General features: G+C 44.5%; 7 protein-coding genes across 7 annotated transcripts; 4 read left to right on the top strand and 3 right to left on the bottom strand.

Annotated features, from left to right (window-relative positions):
• Positions 1-1,350: 1,350 nt before the first annotated feature.
• Positions 1,351-2,265, top strand: EAE98_002318 (uncharacterized protein; the record flags this gene model as incomplete). The annotated part of the gene is made up of 2 exons (XM_038949938.1): positions 1,351-1,813; positions 2,024-2,265. 2 exons carry the CDS (start codon positions 1,351-1,353, stop codon positions 2,263-2,265), a joined length of 705 nt encoding a protein of 234 aa, XP_038813677.1.
• A 205-nt stretch (positions 2,266-2,470) lies between these two features.
• Positions 2,471-5,408, bottom strand: EAE98_002317 (uncharacterized protein; the record flags this gene model as incomplete). The annotated part of the gene is made up of 2 exons (XM_038949937.1): positions 2,471-5,351; positions 5,406-5,408. The coding sequence occupies 2 exons, from the start codon at positions 5,406-5,408 to the stop codon at positions 2,883-2,885; spliced, it is 2,472 nt and encodes an 823-aa protein (XP_038813676.1). The 3' UTR covers positions 2,471-2,882.
• A 496-nt stretch (positions 5,409-5,904) lies between these two features.
• EAE98_002316 (uncharacterized protein) lies at positions 5,905-6,630 on the top strand (the record flags this gene model as incomplete). The annotated part of the gene is made up of 1 exon (XM_038949936.1): positions 5,905-6,630. One exon carries the CDS (start codon positions 5,905-5,907, stop codon positions 6,628-6,630), a length of 726 nt encoding a protein of 241 aa, XP_038813675.1.
• A 1,770-nt stretch (positions 6,631-8,400) lies between these two features.
• EAE98_002315 (uncharacterized protein) lies at positions 8,401-10,438 on the top strand (the record flags this gene model as incomplete). The annotated part of the gene is made up of 8 exons (XM_038949935.1): positions 8,401-8,441; positions 8,493-8,601; positions 8,657-8,888; positions 8,939-9,003; positions 9,069-9,156; positions 9,274-9,988; positions 10,056-10,112; positions 10,168-10,438. The coding sequence occupies 8 exons, from the start codon at positions 8,401-8,403 to the stop codon at positions 10,436-10,438; spliced, it is 1,578 nt and encodes a 525-aa protein (XP_038813674.1).
• A 411-nt stretch (positions 10,439-10,849) lies between these two features.
• On the bottom strand, positions 10,850-12,708 carry EAE98_002314 (uncharacterized protein; the record flags this gene model as incomplete). Its single annotated transcript, XM_038949934.1, has 2 exons — positions 10,850-12,456; positions 12,513-12,708. The coding sequence occupies 2 exons, from the start codon at positions 12,706-12,708 to the stop codon at positions 10,850-10,852; spliced, it is 1,803 nt and encodes a 600-aa protein (XP_038813673.1).
• Positions 12,709-12,993: 285 nt separating this feature from the next.
• EAE98_002313 (uncharacterized protein) lies at positions 12,994-15,674 on the top strand (the record flags this gene model as incomplete). The annotated part of the gene is made up of 6 exons (XM_038949933.1): positions 12,994-13,134; positions 13,195-13,352; positions 13,409-14,450; positions 14,503-14,619; positions 14,671-15,420; positions 15,513-15,674. The coding sequence occupies 6 exons, from the start codon at positions 12,994-12,996 to the stop codon at positions 15,672-15,674; spliced, it is 2,370 nt and encodes a 789-aa protein (XP_038813672.1).
• Positions 15,675-16,016: 342 nt separating this feature from the next.
• Positions 16,017-18,876, bottom strand: EAE98_002312 (uncharacterized protein). The gene is made up of 8 exons (XM_038949932.1): positions 18,675-18,876; positions 18,549-18,573; positions 18,454-18,465; positions 17,990-18,392; positions 17,776-17,937; positions 17,623-17,719; positions 16,501-17,572; positions 16,017-16,448 (listed from the first exon to the last, which is right to left on the bottom strand). The coding sequence occupies exons 1-8, from the start codon at positions 18,692-18,694 to the stop codon at positions 16,410-16,412; spliced, it is 1,830 nt and encodes a 609-aa protein (XP_038813671.1). The 5' UTR covers positions 18,695-18,876; the 3' UTR covers positions 16,017-16,409.
• Positions 18,877-18,938: the final 62 nt, after the last annotated feature.

Genomic DNA, 18,938 nt, shown 5'->3' with positions numbered 1-18,938 from the left:
GAAGTTTCTGCAATTGCAACTGTACGATGTACTTACAACCCCCAATTCAACATCATTTCTGACTCTCAATTCGTCCCACCAAGTGGCCGACCACTGTAAGGTACACAACCCATTCAGACCCGGCTTATTATAGGCACAAAGCACCTTCTATTCCGGGGCCACACAATAGCCCTTGTCGCTCCCATCCTTGTAAAGCCACGTTGATATACGATACTGATGTTAATCTTTACTCAAGAAGTTCAAGGACAATTGAAATTTGACTCCATAGGAAACATCAAAGCAATCAAAATCTAGAACTTGAAGAGCACACCGTAGAAGAGAAAAAAAATGGGAAAAATAGGAACTTGGATCACCAAGATCATCAAATTCATAAAATAAGATTAAAATCATCGGATTTCTACATTGGGCATTGGAAATACCCCGTTATATTTTCTCCCCGAAAGGGAGTCAATTCCCCCATTGCAATTGCAATTCTGATAATGTGTCACAAAGGGTATTCTTTACTATGATCATTACCAAAAGTATATGCCAGTATGAATCTAAATACTGATTGAAGATGAATAGATTAATAAATTCCCCTCTCTCCTAACGTTCAAAATTGATTGATAATGAACCCAGGAAGGTAGGGAAAGAGGGTCAACGCCGATTCAACGGTCATAAAAACCTCCGAAATTGGATTCAATCACGCACATCGGATTCGACTCGAAGCGGAAAGTGTTTTAATTGAGTAATATATCTCATCCATGGTTCAAGTATAATTGCTTGCATGAGACTTTGGAGATAAAGAGTCATATCAATCATTAAATACGATGATTGCGACATGTTTTATAAATCATTTCAACAAGGCTGAATGCCGAAATATGTATTCATCGGGATAGGGAGACAAAACTCCGTATAGCAGATTACGGGGTCAAAAGATGAGTGGTGGGGTGTGAGTTTGACTGCTCACAAGTCACGATTTTTCTTTTTTCAATGTTTGAAATGTACTTGATGAACACCGAAAGGAATTCGGGTTTGGATGTTGGATTTGTTATGGGCCTGGTATATCTCCATCATCTCAGCGGATGAGTCATTATCAGACTAATTATTGGTAGACTACTTGCCCTGAAAGTGGGAGGAGCCATGGAGGTATAAGTATATTCTCAAAATACTCATTAATCGTGTATTTTCTATGACATACAACGCGTCACATTCACAACGTTAACAATATCTGTATACTCAACACCAAATATTCAAACCGAGATTTCATATCCAAACCCATCCATTCTCCCAAGACTTCCCATCCCACAAACCCTCCTCCTCTCCACCACCTTCCAACCCCCCCCCCCCCCCCCCCCCCACCTCCTCATCATGACCCCCATCCCCGTCCCCTCCTCCCCCAACCCCTCCTTCTCCATTCACCCCTGCACCCCCGCCGACCTCCCCTCCATGCTCACCATCTACGACCTCGCCTTCGCAACCGACCCCTTCCGCCTAGCCCGCTGGCCCTCATCCCACGTCCCCCCCTCCGTATTCACCTCCTGGCTCGCCAAAGTCTTCACCAAGTATCTCCATACACCTCACACACACACCTGGAAACTTGTGGAAAATTCCACAGGGAATATGGCAGGCTGGACGCATTGGGCCGAACCGCATGTGCTGAGTCGGGAAGAAGAAGAACGAGAGAAATTAGAAGAGGAGAAGGAAGAGAGGGAGAGAATAGAGAGAGGAGAGGGAAAGTTCCCGGAAGGTTCGGTATTGGATGTATGCGAGGCGAAGGTACGGGGCTGGGATAGGCTGAGAGAGAAGTGGTATAAGAGAGAAGAAATGTTTTGTATGTCACGTTTTTCTTGTTTTGCTTTTTTTTCAACTCTTTATTTCTTTCATTACTCTCTATAATTCCTAAGCGAGTACTTCCATCCTTTTCATAATACCTTTGCATTCCGTTCCATTCGCACAGCATGAATAGACACCTCGTTTCAAGTCCACTTCACACCACTATCACAACCCTTCTTCACATCAACACCCATCTAACGACCCCCAGTAATCTACTTCCTCTCCATCTCTCCCAGCTATCAAAAACTCGGCCTTGGCACCCTTCTCCTCACCGCTATCACAAATCTCGCAGATGCTCAAGACAAAAGTAGTTATTTGGAAGCGACGGCCGCAGGGTATCCGGTGTATGTGCGCGCGGGGTTTAGGGAGGTGGATTGTATGGAGGTGGATTTGGGGGGGCTTGGAGTGGGCAGGAATTGGGCGATGATTAGAGGTGGGGGGAAAGAGTAGAGGAGGGGAGGAAGAGATGTTGTGGGATGGGGAAATGGAATGGGTAGATAGTTACTAGGTAGATAGATGAATAGAATTTATCGCTTTGCACTTGATGTATTGCAATAGAGATACATGTACAAAATCTTAATATTCATCACACATTTTACTTTCTCACCCATACACAGGTAGGTATCTGAAGGTAACTCATTATTTGACAACTGTATATATGGTCAATGATGCAAAATGAATAAACCAATATCATCATTGCACAAGGTACCATCTAATCCTAGACTCCAACCCACAAGATCGCATATCCTAGCGCGATATCACAAAACAATGCAATGTTTACTCCAACCCCTGTACTGTAAGTTCTTCATCCAATCCACGAATCTTCAAGCGTTACCCAAAAACTTCCCTTTGAGCTCAATCGTGACATACTGGCTTGGGTTCCTGACACATCTTCGATATCCTGTACGAATAGCCCCAAATTTAGAAGCTGAACCTGAACCTGAACCAAACATGAAGATGGGTATTTCCTCTCCAAAACCAAAAATGCACCACCGTCTGCTCACAAGCACCAAGCTCCCCTCGTCCTCATACAAAAGTCCCCTGCCCTCTACCTTCATACCGGGCCCCTAATGCAAAATTCTCTCCCACGGCTCCCTCCACGGCACCCCCAATGCTTCAAAAATCGCTCTCTCGTCTCTCCCCTCTACCAACGTCCCATCCGTGACTTTCTTCCTACTCTCCCACTTTCCTCCCTTCATCCCGCCTCTCATGACATCTCTATACAAGCCCCGCTGATTTAATCTCATCCCTTTTTTCCCAGCCAGTAAACGCATACTTCGGTTGAAAATATCGTCGCCGGTGAAATAGATGAGTGCTGCGCCGATTTCGGACGCAGGAACGAGGAGGAAATCGATGCGACGCCAGGGGTTGGGAGAGGTGAGTTGAGAAGAGGAAGAGGGAGATGGGAGAACACAACATCCGTGCCATTTTGAGCCTTCGTTATTATGCGGTACGGCGAGCGCCGCAGTTAAAAAGTGGGAATCTGTGAGAGACTTTACGAGAGAAGAGAGGAAGGGTGCTAGTTGTGTTGTTTTGGTAGTGTGGGGTTTGGAAATGATGATATCGATATCGCCGGATGTTTTTGCGCCGCGACGATAGGAACCGCCGATTGTGATTTCGATTTCGGGATCGAGGGTTTTAGATGTTTCGATGATGAAGTTACCCAGTTCTTCGATTTCGTGGCGGGGAATCCGGAGTTGCAAATCATCGTAGTGTTCGATGCCGATTTGTTGACTGGGTGTGAGTTTGATGTTGTTTTTGAGATCGGCAAATGAGCGATGGCCTTGAGAAATCCATTTTGATGCGAGCTTGTAGTTTACTCCATAGATACCCATGAAGAGTTTGAGGATTTTATCGTCTGGTTCTGCTTCTGCGTGGTCGAGACGCCGGAGATGACCGGTGAGGACTATTTCTTCGATTTTTTTGGCGATGCGTTGGCCAATTTTGGGGATTACGATGGCTTCGGAGAAGGTACGGATGAGGGTTGGTTGGTTTTTGAGTTGGCCGCATGCTTGCATGTAGGAACGCGTACGCCATTGATCGCCGATTCTTTCATAGTAGTCTTTCATTCGTGACAGGATTTGGATTGTGTGATCGTTGGGATTGGGTTCGTCGGAGGCGGTTCCCCCAGTCATACATTGGAAGTTACTTAGACTCCCTTTGCCCGCAGGGGCTGTTCGACGGGTTTTGGTGGGAGCTTTCAGAGGGGAACGACGACCATCTTCTGAATCTGATTCGTCTATGGTATCATCAAATTCACTGAAATTTGATGTTAGGTCGTCGTCAGAATTGTCATGATCGAGTACACCTTCGGTTGCCATGGCTAATTCGATTGCTTCATTTAGTATACCAAAGTCTGCGTATTGTGGGTTGGGGGAAGATGTTTGATTAAGGTGCTGTGAGCTCTCTTCTGTCAAACCATCTGGATCTGTTTCCGGCAACTGTGATCTAGAAATTGAGGTTGACGGGAAAGGAGCCGGTTTGACGGTTGGTATTGAACGTTGACTACGTTCAGGTGTTTCTTTCAGAGGCACATACTCCCACTTATTAGGTTTCCTGTTACGAGGTTCTAATTGGAGAGATTCATGTGACTGCTGTGACGTTGATGATATCGGCATCTGCTTCTTTTCGATGACTGCATCTGGATTTTTGACCTGATATTTCTTCCCAGTTGGTTCATAGAGAAATTTCTGTTCAATGCAATCTAATAACCATTCCTCATTTACCATACTGGCTCCATCCGGAAGGACTCCAAGGTAGGTCACAACGTCCTTGCGCGTCAAGGAGTTATCAATAATAAGATGCGAGATGGGCTCGTTTATATCTCTAACCCATGTTGCGCCGCGCTCTCTTGCTTTAATGATGCGAAAACGCCTGACTGGAGATTTATCATCGTTAGGAAGGAAGAAAAAATTAAGACCTTGGAAGACCCGATCCTTTGGGGGAACAAACTTTAGAGGTTTCTCTTTCTTCTTGGTGGGTTTTTTGTTGGCCCCGTTTTCCTGGGCATCTCCTTTTCTCTTTTTGCTAAGCATTGATGCGATTCCTGTACTATTGGTAAGAACCAAGGTAGCTGATGTTGGATTTGATATGCTGCGTTGATCTCTAGTTGGTCTTTTTACTGAACCATCTGCACTTCTTAAAGACGACGAAGTTTCCTTTTCAAAAGAACTACCTGTAGAAACCGTAGCACGCGATTCGCTTCGAAGGCCAGACCTTCTACGAGGTGACTCAAAAAGTTTCTCCGTCGTACCATCAGCCGTATTCTTAACCGTACTTACATTCCCCTTTGGCTCTGAATGACTTCGTTGTAATGTTGGAACATTTTTTAAAAGCGGTTTATGTAGCTTTCGAGGTGGTAGTAGATTTGGATCCTTTGGTAAGGGAGGTAGCAAACTCCGCTTCCTTTGTGATGGAGGATCCAAAATGGGAGTATTGCATTTTTTCAAAAATTCTCGCGATTCATTGAGCTCTCCTTCATCTGAATCCGAATTACTTAAAGCATAGAGCTGTGTGAAATAGCTAGCTTTGTCTGCCTATTGCTGATGTCAGATGAGAACATTTGGAATCCTCCGTGGCGTTTTACTTACCATGATGAGGAGCAAATAGAAAAGCAATATAAGTAGCAATATATATCCAAAGACTCTCAAGATGAAAACATGAGAGTATGAGAGGCTTTATGCTTGTAGGTTTTGCAAAAATCGATGACAAAACAATGATGCGTGATGTCTGAGTGTGATTCCTTTGTTTTGATATTGCGCCTGGTGATCCCGCCAAGGAAAATGAGGCTAGTACTAGGTTACCGAGATACCGTCCCTTTCCCTTCAGCAAAACAACATCATATTCTACTCCCTACGACTCCAGCCAACCTCAAATATCCAAGAGTGCGAATTATCATTGACATCTAAATATGTGTGGAATGTTTGAACTCTGACAATACATCAATCCGGCTCTCAATCCGGCTCCCAGTCTGGTATCAACACCTCTAAGATCTCGTGCCGCCCCGTACGCCCCTTTCCTTCAGGATTGCTGACTTTCGAAAGCTCCCATCGATACCTATATTATACTCTCAGCGGCATTCATCCGATCATGAATCCTGAAAATACATTTCCCCGCTTTCTTGACCTCCCTTTGGAGCTGAGAGTACAGATATGGGAGCTTGCTGCTTTTCACAAACGTATTCTAGAATTGAATTACGACATTGTTGATAAGAAGTTTGTCAATTATGGTCCACCTCCGGCCATACTTCATACGAATAGAGAATCTCGTAAAATTGCTCTCCAATCTTACAATCTGTCATTCGGTACAGATACACAGCCAGCGGATATCTACTTTAATCCCGTTTGCGATACTATATATTTCAGTTCGAGGCAATATGTGGACGAAGTGATGGCTATCGCAAAGCACTTTTCTATCCAATCACCGTTTCTACCCTACCATCATCAGATTCAATCAATTGCTCTGGCCAAACAATTCTGGGGTGCAGCTGGTTACAGCCTTCCATTTCATCTATCTCGCGCTCTGGGAAGCATTACTCGTTTCCGTTCGACTTTTCCGCACATGAGAAAAGTCATCTTAGTGAGAGGAATACCAAGCGAAGAAGAAGTTGATTCGTGGGATCGCTATTCAGGCATAACTCTATTGGAGTCAAACATAGACGAATTCAAAGATGATATCTTGAACCTTGTTATGTATGCATTTGCAGAGGATGCGAAGACGCGACCGGACGAAATAATCGAGGTGAAGGTGATGGAACACCCTCAAAAACGATGCGATTCTCATTTCCAAGATCAAGATCATTTGGTTCTTTGGTAGGACATTAATATCTTCGCATGCTAAAGCACCAATAGCAATCATGCGAATATCATGCAATACAGCACTTATCTGTTTGGTTGATGGCATATCATCTCATCCACCAACTCGAGCTATGCAATAGTTTCGACGCACGAATATAAAGTGTACACCAGAGCAGTCATTACCCTATTTCACAGCTCACATGTCAAATAATCTCTCTGTTACATATTTGGTGTTTGGCGTTCGGACGAAACATAGAAATACCCCCTTGTTTTTGTGTTGAGAGTACATAAATCAAAAGTAACCTGCAGCTTGCAGAATTTGGCCGATTTCCACGCATGTACATACTCACTGTGGATGCTCATGTGGCTTTATCCTTTATTAAATATTCTCAAGGTGGTGATGAGATCTCCACCCCCTCAAAAGACTGGTAAGATGGGTAGGATTTGTGTAGATGTATTGAGACGACCAGAAATTCAGTCGAATCCTTTGAAATTGGGTGTAAGACATGCCACATAACACATAACACATAACACATAACACATAAACAAACAACAAATAAGCAGCATCTGAACGCTCTGTTAATTCATTTATTTACACATTACAATGGGAAAACTTGGGTAGCAATTTAAAGCAGGCGTAACGCTTAATTAATCGTGTCTAGGTACTGTACCTAGGTATGTTTGTCACCCCAATACACTAACCCCGCATTGCGATCGATTATCCGGAGTCAAGTCTCCACTATGTATGGATTATTGCAGGGAATGAAGATGTATCAACGGCTCTAGTCCAAAATATACTTCGTACATACATTGCCACTCGCAAGTACGAGATGGTGTGGTGGTATTGGTGGATGTTTCGCCATTTCATATTGTCAAGTCAGATACTTACTTGAAGACACATACTCGTACATATGCATACATTAGGAGTTTCCATGATGAGTGTCTACTCCGATAACATATTACGTGTAATATGTAAGTTTTACTTGAAGAAGAGCCTGTGCCAACGGTCGGTTTCTGTTGGTATGTGAAAAGAACATGAGTATGCATTAGTGCGCTCGGTCGAAAGCAATTTAAAAACGATACTGGGGTAATATACTGGGTAAAAGACTTCGGTTCCAGATCCCATGTATCCCGTGGACTGAGAAAATGCCTCCTTTGGTGGAGTTGCAGGTTTGAAATCTCGGTAGGGTATTTCGAACCAGAGGATTGGGATTATTCTTGTCTCTTAGGTGGAAATGCAAACAAAAGCCACCACTTGTTTTGTCGATTTGCTTTGATTCGCGGATTTTCTAAATGTGGGATTGTCCGCTTGTATTGATCCACCACAGAAGCTTTTTCTGGAGTATGGGGGATTGCAATTGTATTCCGCTAAAGTTGGAAAGCTCCAAGTTCATTGGGTCGAGATTATGCCCTAGCTTGGGGCTATTCTTTCCCCGTTCGTTCGTTTGCCATTTCGAGTTTCGTTGGCGTAAGCTCCATGGTTATAAGCTTTAAGGGGGAACTAAAATCGCTGAGAATGGGGTGCGGGAAACGGCCTTGTAGGTTATCATCCTTGCCGCATCGAGACCATGTGCAGGAATATATATACGACCGTAAACTGCTCAACATGCGAATGAAGTGTGAGTGGAGCCTTGTCAGAAGTTCTAGCGGTCGATCTTGTCTCCTCCATTATTAATCGACACTCTTTCCACTTCTTCATCGTAGCATTCCTCTTGTATCAATATCGATATCGATATTGAGATCTACCTTCCAATTTATAACTCATAAGGCTGAGTCCTGGTTGACCAAAATGGGGATCTTCAACACGGATAAGACGAGAGTGTACAACTGGTAAGGTTTACAGTACTTTGTTGACAGTAAGAGTGATCTAACGATACATAGGTATATCTCGCTCGTCGCAGCATCATGCATGGTGCTATATGGATATGATGCCTCTGTATACAATTCCGTACAAGGCTCAAAGAACTGGGTAGCTTACTTTAACGACCCGGTATGTTTCCCTATCAAAGAGTCAGCATTTGATCCAGTCTAACAAACAATCAAAGGATACCGAAAAGATTGGTGCTGTCAATACTGCCTATACAGTCGGTGCTATTATCGCTGGATTCTTTCTCGGTGGTCCAGTAGCAGATTGGCTTGGTAGAAAATGGGGTATGGCAATTGGTTGCTTCGTGACTATTGTCGCTACTTTCATCCAAACATTTTCTCCTCGAGGCCAACTTGGATGTTTTATCGCTGGTCGTGTGATCATTGGTCTTGGTCAAGGTGTTGCATTGAGTATGTTTGTTGAACCCTTCTGTTCAAGCTTCTGCTAATTAGATAAACAGCGGCGGGACCTGTGTATATTGGTGAGCTTGCACCACCTGAGATTAGAGGAAAGATCATGGCTTTTGTGAGTTTCACAGCGCCAAAAGTTGGCGAAACTCGGAATTGCATGCTAACATAGACTTATTATAGTGGCAATTATTCTATTCAGTCGGTTCATTCATTGCCTATTGGATTAACTTCGCCTGTCAAAAACATGTTAAAACGCTTGGAGAATGGGGTAATACTCTCACTATTTTCTTACTTTTCAGACGTGTTTAACCATCTCTTGTCTATCCTTTCACTTCAAGATAAAATCAGCTCATCTCCACCGCAAACTAACACTCCCACCCCACAGACTGGAAAATGGTCGTCATCTTCCAAATGCTCGTCCCCATCATAATCCTCACCCTCCTCCCCTTCATTCCCGAAAGTCCCCGTTGGTACATCCAGCACGGCGGACGTGTCGAAGATGCCCGCGCCGCCCTCCGTCGCGTGCGTGCCACAGAACAAGACGTCGAAGACGAAATCCTCGTCATCCGCGAAGCTCTCGAGTTCGAAAAAGAAGCCATTTCCTCCTCCTATTCTGCGCTCTGGAAAGATCGCTCGGTCCGAAAACGTTTGATCCTAGCTTTCATCTTGAACATTGGTCAACAACTTACCGGCCAAGGAACACTGAATACATACAGTACTGCGATTTATAAAAAGGTTTTCCCTGATGCTAGCACGATTGCGTTGATTAATGCGTTGAATGCTACTTTTGGTATTCTCTTCACCCTGAATGCTGTGTGGACTGTTGATCGCTTTGGACGTAAATTCCTTCTTATTGTGGGTGCGATCGGTATGTCGCTTTGTATGTTGATCGTCTCGCTCGTGGGCACCCTAACTCCAAATACTGGCGCCCATGGAGATTCAAAGTCGCATCCTGTTGCCATCTCGATTGTTTTCCTATTGTTCTTCTTTATCCTGTTCTACAAACCCAGTTGGGGTGCTACGGTGTGGATTTGGACCGCAGAGGTTTTCAGTATGAATGTTAGAGCCCAGGCGGTGGGTATGTCGAGTCAGATGCAGAAGTAAGTTATGAGTTCTCTTATTATATTTACTCTCGAGATGATCATATAAAATACTAATATCACACAGCGTGGCAAACTCCATTTTCCAACAATTTTTCCCAACCTTCTTGAAAAACCAAGGCTTGTGCGTACCCTCCCCTCCCTCTCCTTTTCCCAAATAATTAACCCCTCCCCCACAGTAAAACTTTCTACTTCTTCTTCAGCATCAACATCTTCCTCGCGCTGTACGTCTGGTTCCTAGTCCCCGAAACGAAAAAAGTATCGCTTGAAGAAATCGACGTGTTATTCGGTGGTTCCAACCACGTGGAGAAAGGTGGTAACATGCTGCACGTACATGATGCGCATCATGCCTCGCTAGACGATAATGTGGCGACAGGAGGTGCGGTGGAGATGGGAGGTGTGAGTAAGATGGGAGAGATAAAAGAAGAGGAGATCAGAGGGGCGAGATAGGGTGGGTGTGTTCGAGAAACGGTACGGGGTTGTATGTAGGTTGAAAGTTGTAGGATGTGTGAATATGGGAGAGGGATGAAAAGCTAGGATCTCGGATCTGAGATTTTGATGATTAAAGATGAGCTTTGGTTTTGGAGGATTAGCGATGTTTTGTTTGGGTTGGGTTTGTATGGTATGGGATAGGATGGGAAACTCAATGGCTGGCTATCGTTCAGACCAAGAAGAAACTGTTTACTTTCTTTTTCTATACCCATGTCGTCTCATAATAATTATGGGTGCAAATAGGATTGATTTGTGATAAATATCATTACTCAATTCAAGTCTCCTTTTTACAATCTAAATACATTATCTCCCATCAATATGAATAAACCTTTTTAGAATCTTTGAAGATCCAACTGTGAAGCTATTCACTTACTCCTTTGGTTCAGGTTTGACGACGATCGTCGGTAAATCCTTGATATCTACATGCTCTTGCGTTCCTAGATCTACCACCCGTACAGCTTCTACTCCCACAATCCCTTCCTTTAACGCCATGAATTTGAGTTCAACTTCGTAACATGCTGATGGTGCAAGTGGTCCTACACGAGTATCCGTACTTAGACAAACTATTTCGCTGCATTCCATTGCTGAATTTCGCTGAATGGCATATATTATATTTTCATCGAGGACAGCATCAGCAACTTTTGGATCCCGACGTGCGCTACCATGACCAGCCGAAGGAGGGCGTGTTATACGAGCTTCAGTCCGACGTCTTTTTGGTAATACAAGAAGAGCAAGCTTCCGAGGTCTATCAGATCGATTCACTATGAAGATTGACCAGATGAAAGGGTGACCTGGGTAGATAGGAGATGTAGATGGAGAGGAAAATGTCATGGTAACGCCAAAATCTGGGACAGAATTTTGATGACGATGATGTGGGCGTGTTGGAGTGGTCGCTTCGATTGTTGGAAGAGCATCGGGATGGTTAATTGCTAGAGAGGAAATTGTTGGAATGCTGTCAAACGTTGCGCCGATAGATAGTGCAGAGGGTCTGTGAGGACGCTGAATAGGTTTCGTAGGTTGACCGAAGCCATTATTAATAGGAGGTGTAAAGTCCAGGGATGTAGACCATTGCATCACAATCTGTGGCTTACAGACAGTAGTGACATTGGCTTTGGCGGTGATAGATATGTCGATGGCTCGAATTTGAGATTTGTTAGTAACATCAATGTCATCAGGTAATATCCGATAAAGGAAGCTAATATCGTCTTGAGGTCGACAAGTGATTGGAAGCGCTAGCCCAGGGATTTGATTTAAATCTTGCACCTGTCCGCCATAAACCTTCAATTGTATATCTGTGAGTATAATGTCACAATTCACAAAAGAGGTAATATCAATATCTAGCGAAGCTATTACTGAAGTATTGTTGGGTGTACTACTTGGCCTGGAATATCGCACACGGGCATTTATAGCTGGGTATACTTTAATTGATTGCCGCGAGATGTTCTTGAAAGGCCGAGCTAAGTCGCGAGCGACTTGCGCTGCTGGTGCAACTCTTGCGACTCGCAATGCAGATAGTCGTGGCCTGATACCATTTAGATATGCATCACCACTGAAAGCTTCAAGAAGATTCAAGCCCGATGGGATCTGACTTGGGAGATATTCCTGTCGCAATGCATCCGTGTCGACCTGTTCCGCTGCTTTGAGATTCGCCGTGGCCGCGAACACCATGGAGGGATTCTGCAAGCGTAGTCGCGGTCTTGCAAGAAATGCAGATAGTTTCCATATCAAAAGTATATGACCGTCATTATTGGCGCCATCAGCCTCGTCTGAGCCTTGCACAACTATCAATGGCTCATCGTTTTCTTGCACAGAGCCCTTGTAAACCAGTTCACGCCCCGCCGAGCTATCTTGATGCTCGCCATTCGCATTGATAACCTGGGCTTCCACGTTGATTATAAGTCTGTTAAGATAGGATCGGAGAGATCGTTCGTCAAAGTAGGGAGTTTGTAGGACGACATAAATATTGACCGTTTCATCTAACATCTACGAATGAGTAAGATAGAGAGCTTTTCCAGTAACTCGGGGGACTAACCAAAAAAAAGAGCTTGCCTTTGAGGAATGGCAGCTAATGGAGAACCATTGCCTTCATCGAGCTTTTCTACACTCCCGTTTAAAGCCTCCTCTATATTCAAATCGCTGGCCAGTGGAATGATTGTGTCCAAGATTGAGCTCTCAGTGAACTCCAAGCTGCTCCTAGGAATTGGCTCTTCTTGCGATTCTTCCATCATTGTGATAAGCCTTTAAAACAAAAATAAATTCAATAGACTGTTACTTGTTATATATTTGTAAATCGCATAATGTGTTAAGAAAATGAGTATGTGTTATGACGTTGGAAACTCACATGAAAGGAGTTCTGGATGGTGGTAGTGGTTAGCTGCCGTGCTGAAAACGCGCTAAATAGCGGCCGAGCAAAATCGCGAACCTTTTTTTTGGAAACCGCAAATGCGATTTTGGTCTGCGCTTTTAGTAACAACTCAACCAAAAATCCGTTTTCTGCTTTCAGTTTCATCAACATGAACGGAATGAATGGTCACGCAGCTGTCCCTGCTCTCTGGCAGGAAGCGCGAAATGCGGATGGACGGGTTTATTATTATAATACTATTACGAAGGCGACGCAATGGACCAAGCCAGAAGATTTGATGACACCTGCAGAGGTATAGTTCTTGTCTCCCCGAACCTATCAGTCATATAACTTTTACTGACAAGCTATTTAGCGTGCCCTGTTGAATCAGCCATGGAAAGAGTACACAGCGGAAGGGGGACGAAAGTATTGGTATAACACTGAGACGAAGCAGAGCTCATGGGAAATGCCAGATGTATACAAGGAAGCTATGTCAAAAGAGGCTGCATCGCCTGCAGTCGCTGCTGCACCGTAGGTCTTTTCCGAGAAACCCAAAGAGTGTGATCCTAATTTAAATTTGTTATTAGAGTGCCAACCTTCGTCGCAGGTGGTGGATTCTCGGCCTCTCAGTATGACCAACCACGGGACAGGGAACCTTTAGGAGAAGCTCGTCAAATTGCATACGGCAATGATGTCAATGGAAGTCGTGCTCAAGCTTTTGTGCCTGCTAATAATGATCCCGATTATTCTACCTTTGAAGAAGCGGAAGCAGCTTTCCTCAAGCTTTTGAAACGGCACAATGTTAAACCTGATCTTACATGGGAAGAAGTTATGCGATCAATTATCAAGGATCCTCAATATCGAGCGCTCAAAGACCCCAAAGACCGAAAGGCCGCCTTTGAGAAGTATGCCATTGAGGTTCGCCTACAAGAAAAGGACCGTGCAAAGGAGAGACTTGAGAAACTCAGATCTGATTTTGCTACTATGCTGAGAAGCCACCCAGAGATTAAACACTACACTAGATGGAAGACAGCTCGACCAATTATCGAAGGAGAGACGATTTTCCGCTCCTCGAATGACGATGATGAAAGACGTCAGCTATTTCAAGATTACATCATGGAACTCAAGAGGGCGAATACGGAGAAAGAGGTTGCAACGAGAAAAGCTGCGATGGACGATCTTGTTGATCTTTTGAAAGGATTAAATCTTGAACCATACACAAGATGGTCAGAAGCACAAGGTATCATCCAGTCAAATCCACGTTTCCAAGGTGATGAGAAATTCAAGGCACTCAGTAAATCGGACATGTTGACTGCTTTCGAGAATCATATCAAATCTCTTGAGAAGACGTTCAATGATGTTAAACAGCAGCAGAAGACCCAAAAGCTAAGGAGAGAGCGTCAGAATCGAGATCGGTTTGTAGGCCTTTTGCGAGACCTCAAAGCTGGGAACAAAATAAAGGCAGGAACAAAGTGGAGCCAAATTCATCCTTTAATTGAAAATGATGACAGGTACGTCGATATGTTGGGTCAATCGGGATCTTCTCCTCTGGATCTGTTCTGGGATGTAGTCGAGGAAGAGGAACGCGCACTGCGTAGCACACGAAATGATGTTTTGGATGTTCTTGATGTAAGTTCAATGGCTCCTTAATATGGTGAAGCTCAAACTGACCACATTACAGGATAAACGGTTTGAACTCCAGCAAAAGACTCCGTTTGAAGAGTTCCTAGCACTTATGCAGGGTGATCGACGAACTGCTAACATTGATCGAGACTCATTGTTGCTAATATTTGATCGGGTTAGTACCCCTTTGTTGCAAAAACGTGCCCTCGGCTAACTGTTGAAATAGTTACGTGAAAAGATCTCTCGAAGAAATGAGGATGACAAGCATCACGCAGAGCGCCATCAACGCCGAGCTGTGGATAACTTGAGATCGTACATTAAGCATCTTGAACCTCCTATTCGCATTGGCGATGATTACGAACGGGTTCGCGCTCGTTTTGAAGGTTCCGAAGAATATCTTGCCGTAACAACAGATGAACTCCGTCGCTCAGCTTTTGACAAGGTAATTCGCCGGCTCAAAGAGAAAGAGGAAGACTCCGAAAAGGATCGAGCCAAGCGTCGTGATCGAGCCTCAGTCGATCGACCAACACACAAAATACGCGACCGAGAGCGAGAACATCGTTCCTCCGGGTCAACCCGCTCTAGGCGTAGCCGCTCCCCAGAACCTGACGCGTATGAAGCAGACAGGCGAAAAGCTATCGCAGACCGCGAAAAGAACTACCGAAAGGGTGGCATGGCTGATACATTACTTTCTCCAAATCGTCGTGATAGACGTGATCCTGATGCCCATGATCGTGAACGCGACCGGGATAGATTAATGCGGGATCGTGATCTTGACAAACCTCGCAGTAGACGAGATGATTCAATGAGTCATTACGAACGAGAAAGGAGAGACCGCGAGGATGAGAGAGAGAAACTCTACAGACGACGCGGGGATCCTCGAGGTAGCATCGATGAGTTGCCTTACGGCGACGAAAGATCCAGTGCACCAAGAAAGAGAAGAGAAAGCGAAACGGAAACTCGCAGGGATAGTAAGGTTCGTTACAATTCATCATCATTATTCTTCTGTTCCTCCCCCCCTCGAAATGAACATCTTTACTTTCGAAACTAACAGCAATGCAAAAACAGAGAACCAGGAGAGAAAACACACCTAAACAACGTGAGCGCTCCCCAGTTCCCCCACGTGAACGGCGTCACAAGACTAGGACACCACCTGCTGCGAAAACCCCCGCCAAAGAAGAGCCTGCTGTCCACTCAGGTAGCGAAGAAGGCGAGATAGAGGAAGAATAGAGAAATAGATTGGACCTCTTTTTATGGTCAAGGTTCTCATGCACCAATCAAATTGAAAAAAAATTCGCCCTACCTGTACGTATCCGCACGCACCGTACTTCTATTTTTGGCTTGATGATATCGGCAAGCAGGCAGTTCACTATCGCGTGGTATTCAGAAAACGCTAGGCATTGTTCCAAATTGAGCAACGGGGATGAGGAGTGAAAGAGGGGCGAAGTAAAGAGAGAGATGGGGAAGCATGAAAAATTCGGTGTGTATTGTTTTCTTCTAATTATCTGTTGATTCTTCGCATTCAATATCCTCTTCACGAATCACATTCAAAAATCATCAAGTCTGTAGAGTAATAAGTTTCAATCATTGCCATGTACTAAGAATTGAATTGCAATTCTATTGCATTGTACCTCTTCGCCTTGGAAAGTGCTCGTAAAATGTTTTCACCCATCTTGACGACATGTCCATCCAACGTCTCCCAATGCCCCTCAATCTACTTCTGATAAATCAGCCTATGCATGATCCACTCACCAAATCTTGGCGGTTATCAAAGTAGGACCAGGCATCGAGAGGATAGACTGCCGTCACCCTTGTTAGCCGCCTGGATCATCATCCTGGTCGGATGAGCCTTCCTCCATTACCATGCCTTGCCCATCGCTTTTCTTAGTCTCCCGAAATGCCGACCCCGTAACGCCATGCAATGCCTTTTCTGGAGGGGGAAATGAATCTTTCTCAAAAACCTCTTCAACTAGTAGCAGCTTTGTCATCCTCATCCAAGAAGAACTAGAAAAATGTTAGTATTGATACACTTGAAATAATGGAACTTAATCCTTACGTAGTTGCCGTTCAACTTCTGCTCCTGGTCCAATTGGGAGTTAAGTTTGTTGATACGAGGTCTGTAGTTAGATGGATCACGACGGAAAGTGACGTCGAGGTTCTTCAGGAATTTGTTGCAACCAGTGAGTAACGATTCGGGGGTATTGGCGCGAGCATCGATACCAGGCTGGCCGTCAAAGACAATAACACGATCCGCGAGGTAAGTAGCCATAATGAAATCGTGCTCGACAATGAAAGCGGTCTTTTTCGAGTGCATGATGAATCTCTTAATGACACGGGCAGCGATGATACGCTGTTCGGAATCGAGGTAGGCAGAGGGTTCATCAATAAGGTAAATGTCTGCGGGGATACCAAGAGCAAGGACGATAGCGACACGTTGCAATTCTCCTCCGGACAGAGTCTTGACTTCTTGATCGATAAATTCTTCGAGCTTGAGAGGCTTGACGACGTCGGTCTGGAATTGAGGCAGAAGGAAGGCAGTCTTGATCTTCTTGAAGAAGAGTTGTCTGACTGTTCCCTCAAACTTTGGCGTGATTTTTTGAGGCTTCATACTGACCTTCATACCGGGAACTTTTTGATTGCCGTCGGGTTGAGTGGCACCGGCAAGCATCTTACAGAAAGTAGTCTTACCAGTACCGTTCTCTCCCATCATGACGACAATCTCGGAATCGGTGAAATCTCCTGCCTCAATAGACAAGTGGAAGTTACCAAGAGTCTTTTCCATGGATGGATATTGGAATGCTCGAGATCTGTCTGCCATAAATTCATCGGCAGCCTCGGCAATCTTGAAAGTTAAAGACTCTTCTCGGAATCGCAAGTTCTCAGTTGGGATGTTACCATCCAAGAAGATATTGATACCTTCTCTGACAGAGGCGGGGAGAGTGACAACACCGTAAACAGCGGGTTTTCCGTAAAGAACGCAGATGAAGTCCGACAAGTAATCCAAAACCGAAAGATCGTGCTCAACGCAAATAACGTAATCATCAGGTCTCAACAATGATCGAATGATTTGAGCAGCGCTAAGACGTTGCTTTACATCTAGGTACGAAGATGGCTCATCGAACATGTAGCTACATCTCAGTCAGTAAGAACTTGTGGAGGGTTTGTCAAGACCACGTACACATCGGCCTGCTGCACACAAACAGTTGCAATGGCGAATCTTTGTAGTTCTCCACCAGATAAAAGGTTGACATCTCGATCCATAATATGATTCAACTCTGGAACAAAGTCAGTACGGTAGTGCCAAGCTTAAATGATTAATAACAATGCATACCCAGAATGTCGCAGACCTCCTTGAAATTGTCCATTGTTGCAACACCTTCGATCAAACCTCGAACGGTCTTGTCTGGCCCCTTGATGGCTCTCGGAATTCTGTCAACATATTGGGGCTTGACAATTGCTTTCAGATCATCTTCCAAAATCTTCGTGAAATAGTCTGCATTGCTGTAAGCGCACGTCAAGAATTATTAAAGATTTGAGCAACAAACTTTGTAATTCAGAGCCACGGAAGTATTTGATAACATCTTGCCAGTCGGGTGGGTTATCATATCTACCCAAATTTGGCTTCAACTTTCCACTGAGAATCTTGAGTGCTGTACTCTTTCCAATACCGTTGGAACCAACCAATCCCAAAACTTGTCCTGGACGTGGTGTAGGCAATCGATGCAACTTGAAACTGTTGGCGGAGTATCGATGAGTTACGTGGGACTCCAAATTTGTTGGCAGATTGATAATGTTGATAGCACCGAATGGGCACTTCTTAGGGCAGATACCACAACCAATGCAAAGGTTCTCGGAGATGAAAGCGATTTTCGACTCGGGGGTAACTTCGATGCAGAGACGACCACTTCGCACGACCGGGCAGGACTTTTTACATTCTTGTCTACATTTCTGTGAATATATGATTAGCAACTTGCAGAAAGTGCTGAGAAGACTAGACGCGTATATTTACCTTTGGCTTGCACTGTTCAAATGGTGGATAATGTCAGTGATATTCATATGGCGGGGTATGTGGTGGGGCAAGGCTCAACGCAAAATTTGTCGCACCTTGTCAGTACTGATGATAGCAATACTAGAGGGAGGAGAGTCAGCAAACTGTTCAAGTATAGATGTTAAACATCGCAAAGATGCGAGCTATATTGCTCAGGCAACATTGTAAGTGGGATTTCGTACCGGGTAAGTTTGTCAGACATCTTGGATGCTGTTGCTCTCACAGAGCACTAGAAATTCGTGGGAAAAAAGAAAAATAGAGAATTCTCTGGGAGACGCGGAAATTTGCTGATGAACTTGTGCTTCTTTGTCTTCCAAGGTTGTCGTGCGTGTCGCGGAGTGAAATGCTGCAGAGACCTTGCGATGAATATGAGGTTGGTTGGTCTTGATGTGATCATAAAAGATTAAAAAGTCTTCAGTGTTCAAATTGAAATTCGATTATTACAC

This window comes from Botrytis deweyae, assembly GCF_014898535.1.
Source record: "Botrytis deweyae strain B1 chromosome Unknown BDEW_004, whole genome shotgun sequence".
In the NCBI taxonomy this organism is placed as follows: Eukaryota; Fungi; Ascomycota; class Leotiomycetes; order Helotiales; family Sclerotiniaceae; genus Botrytis; species Botrytis deweyae.
This window is presented reverse-complemented; position numbering and strand designations above follow the sequence as displayed.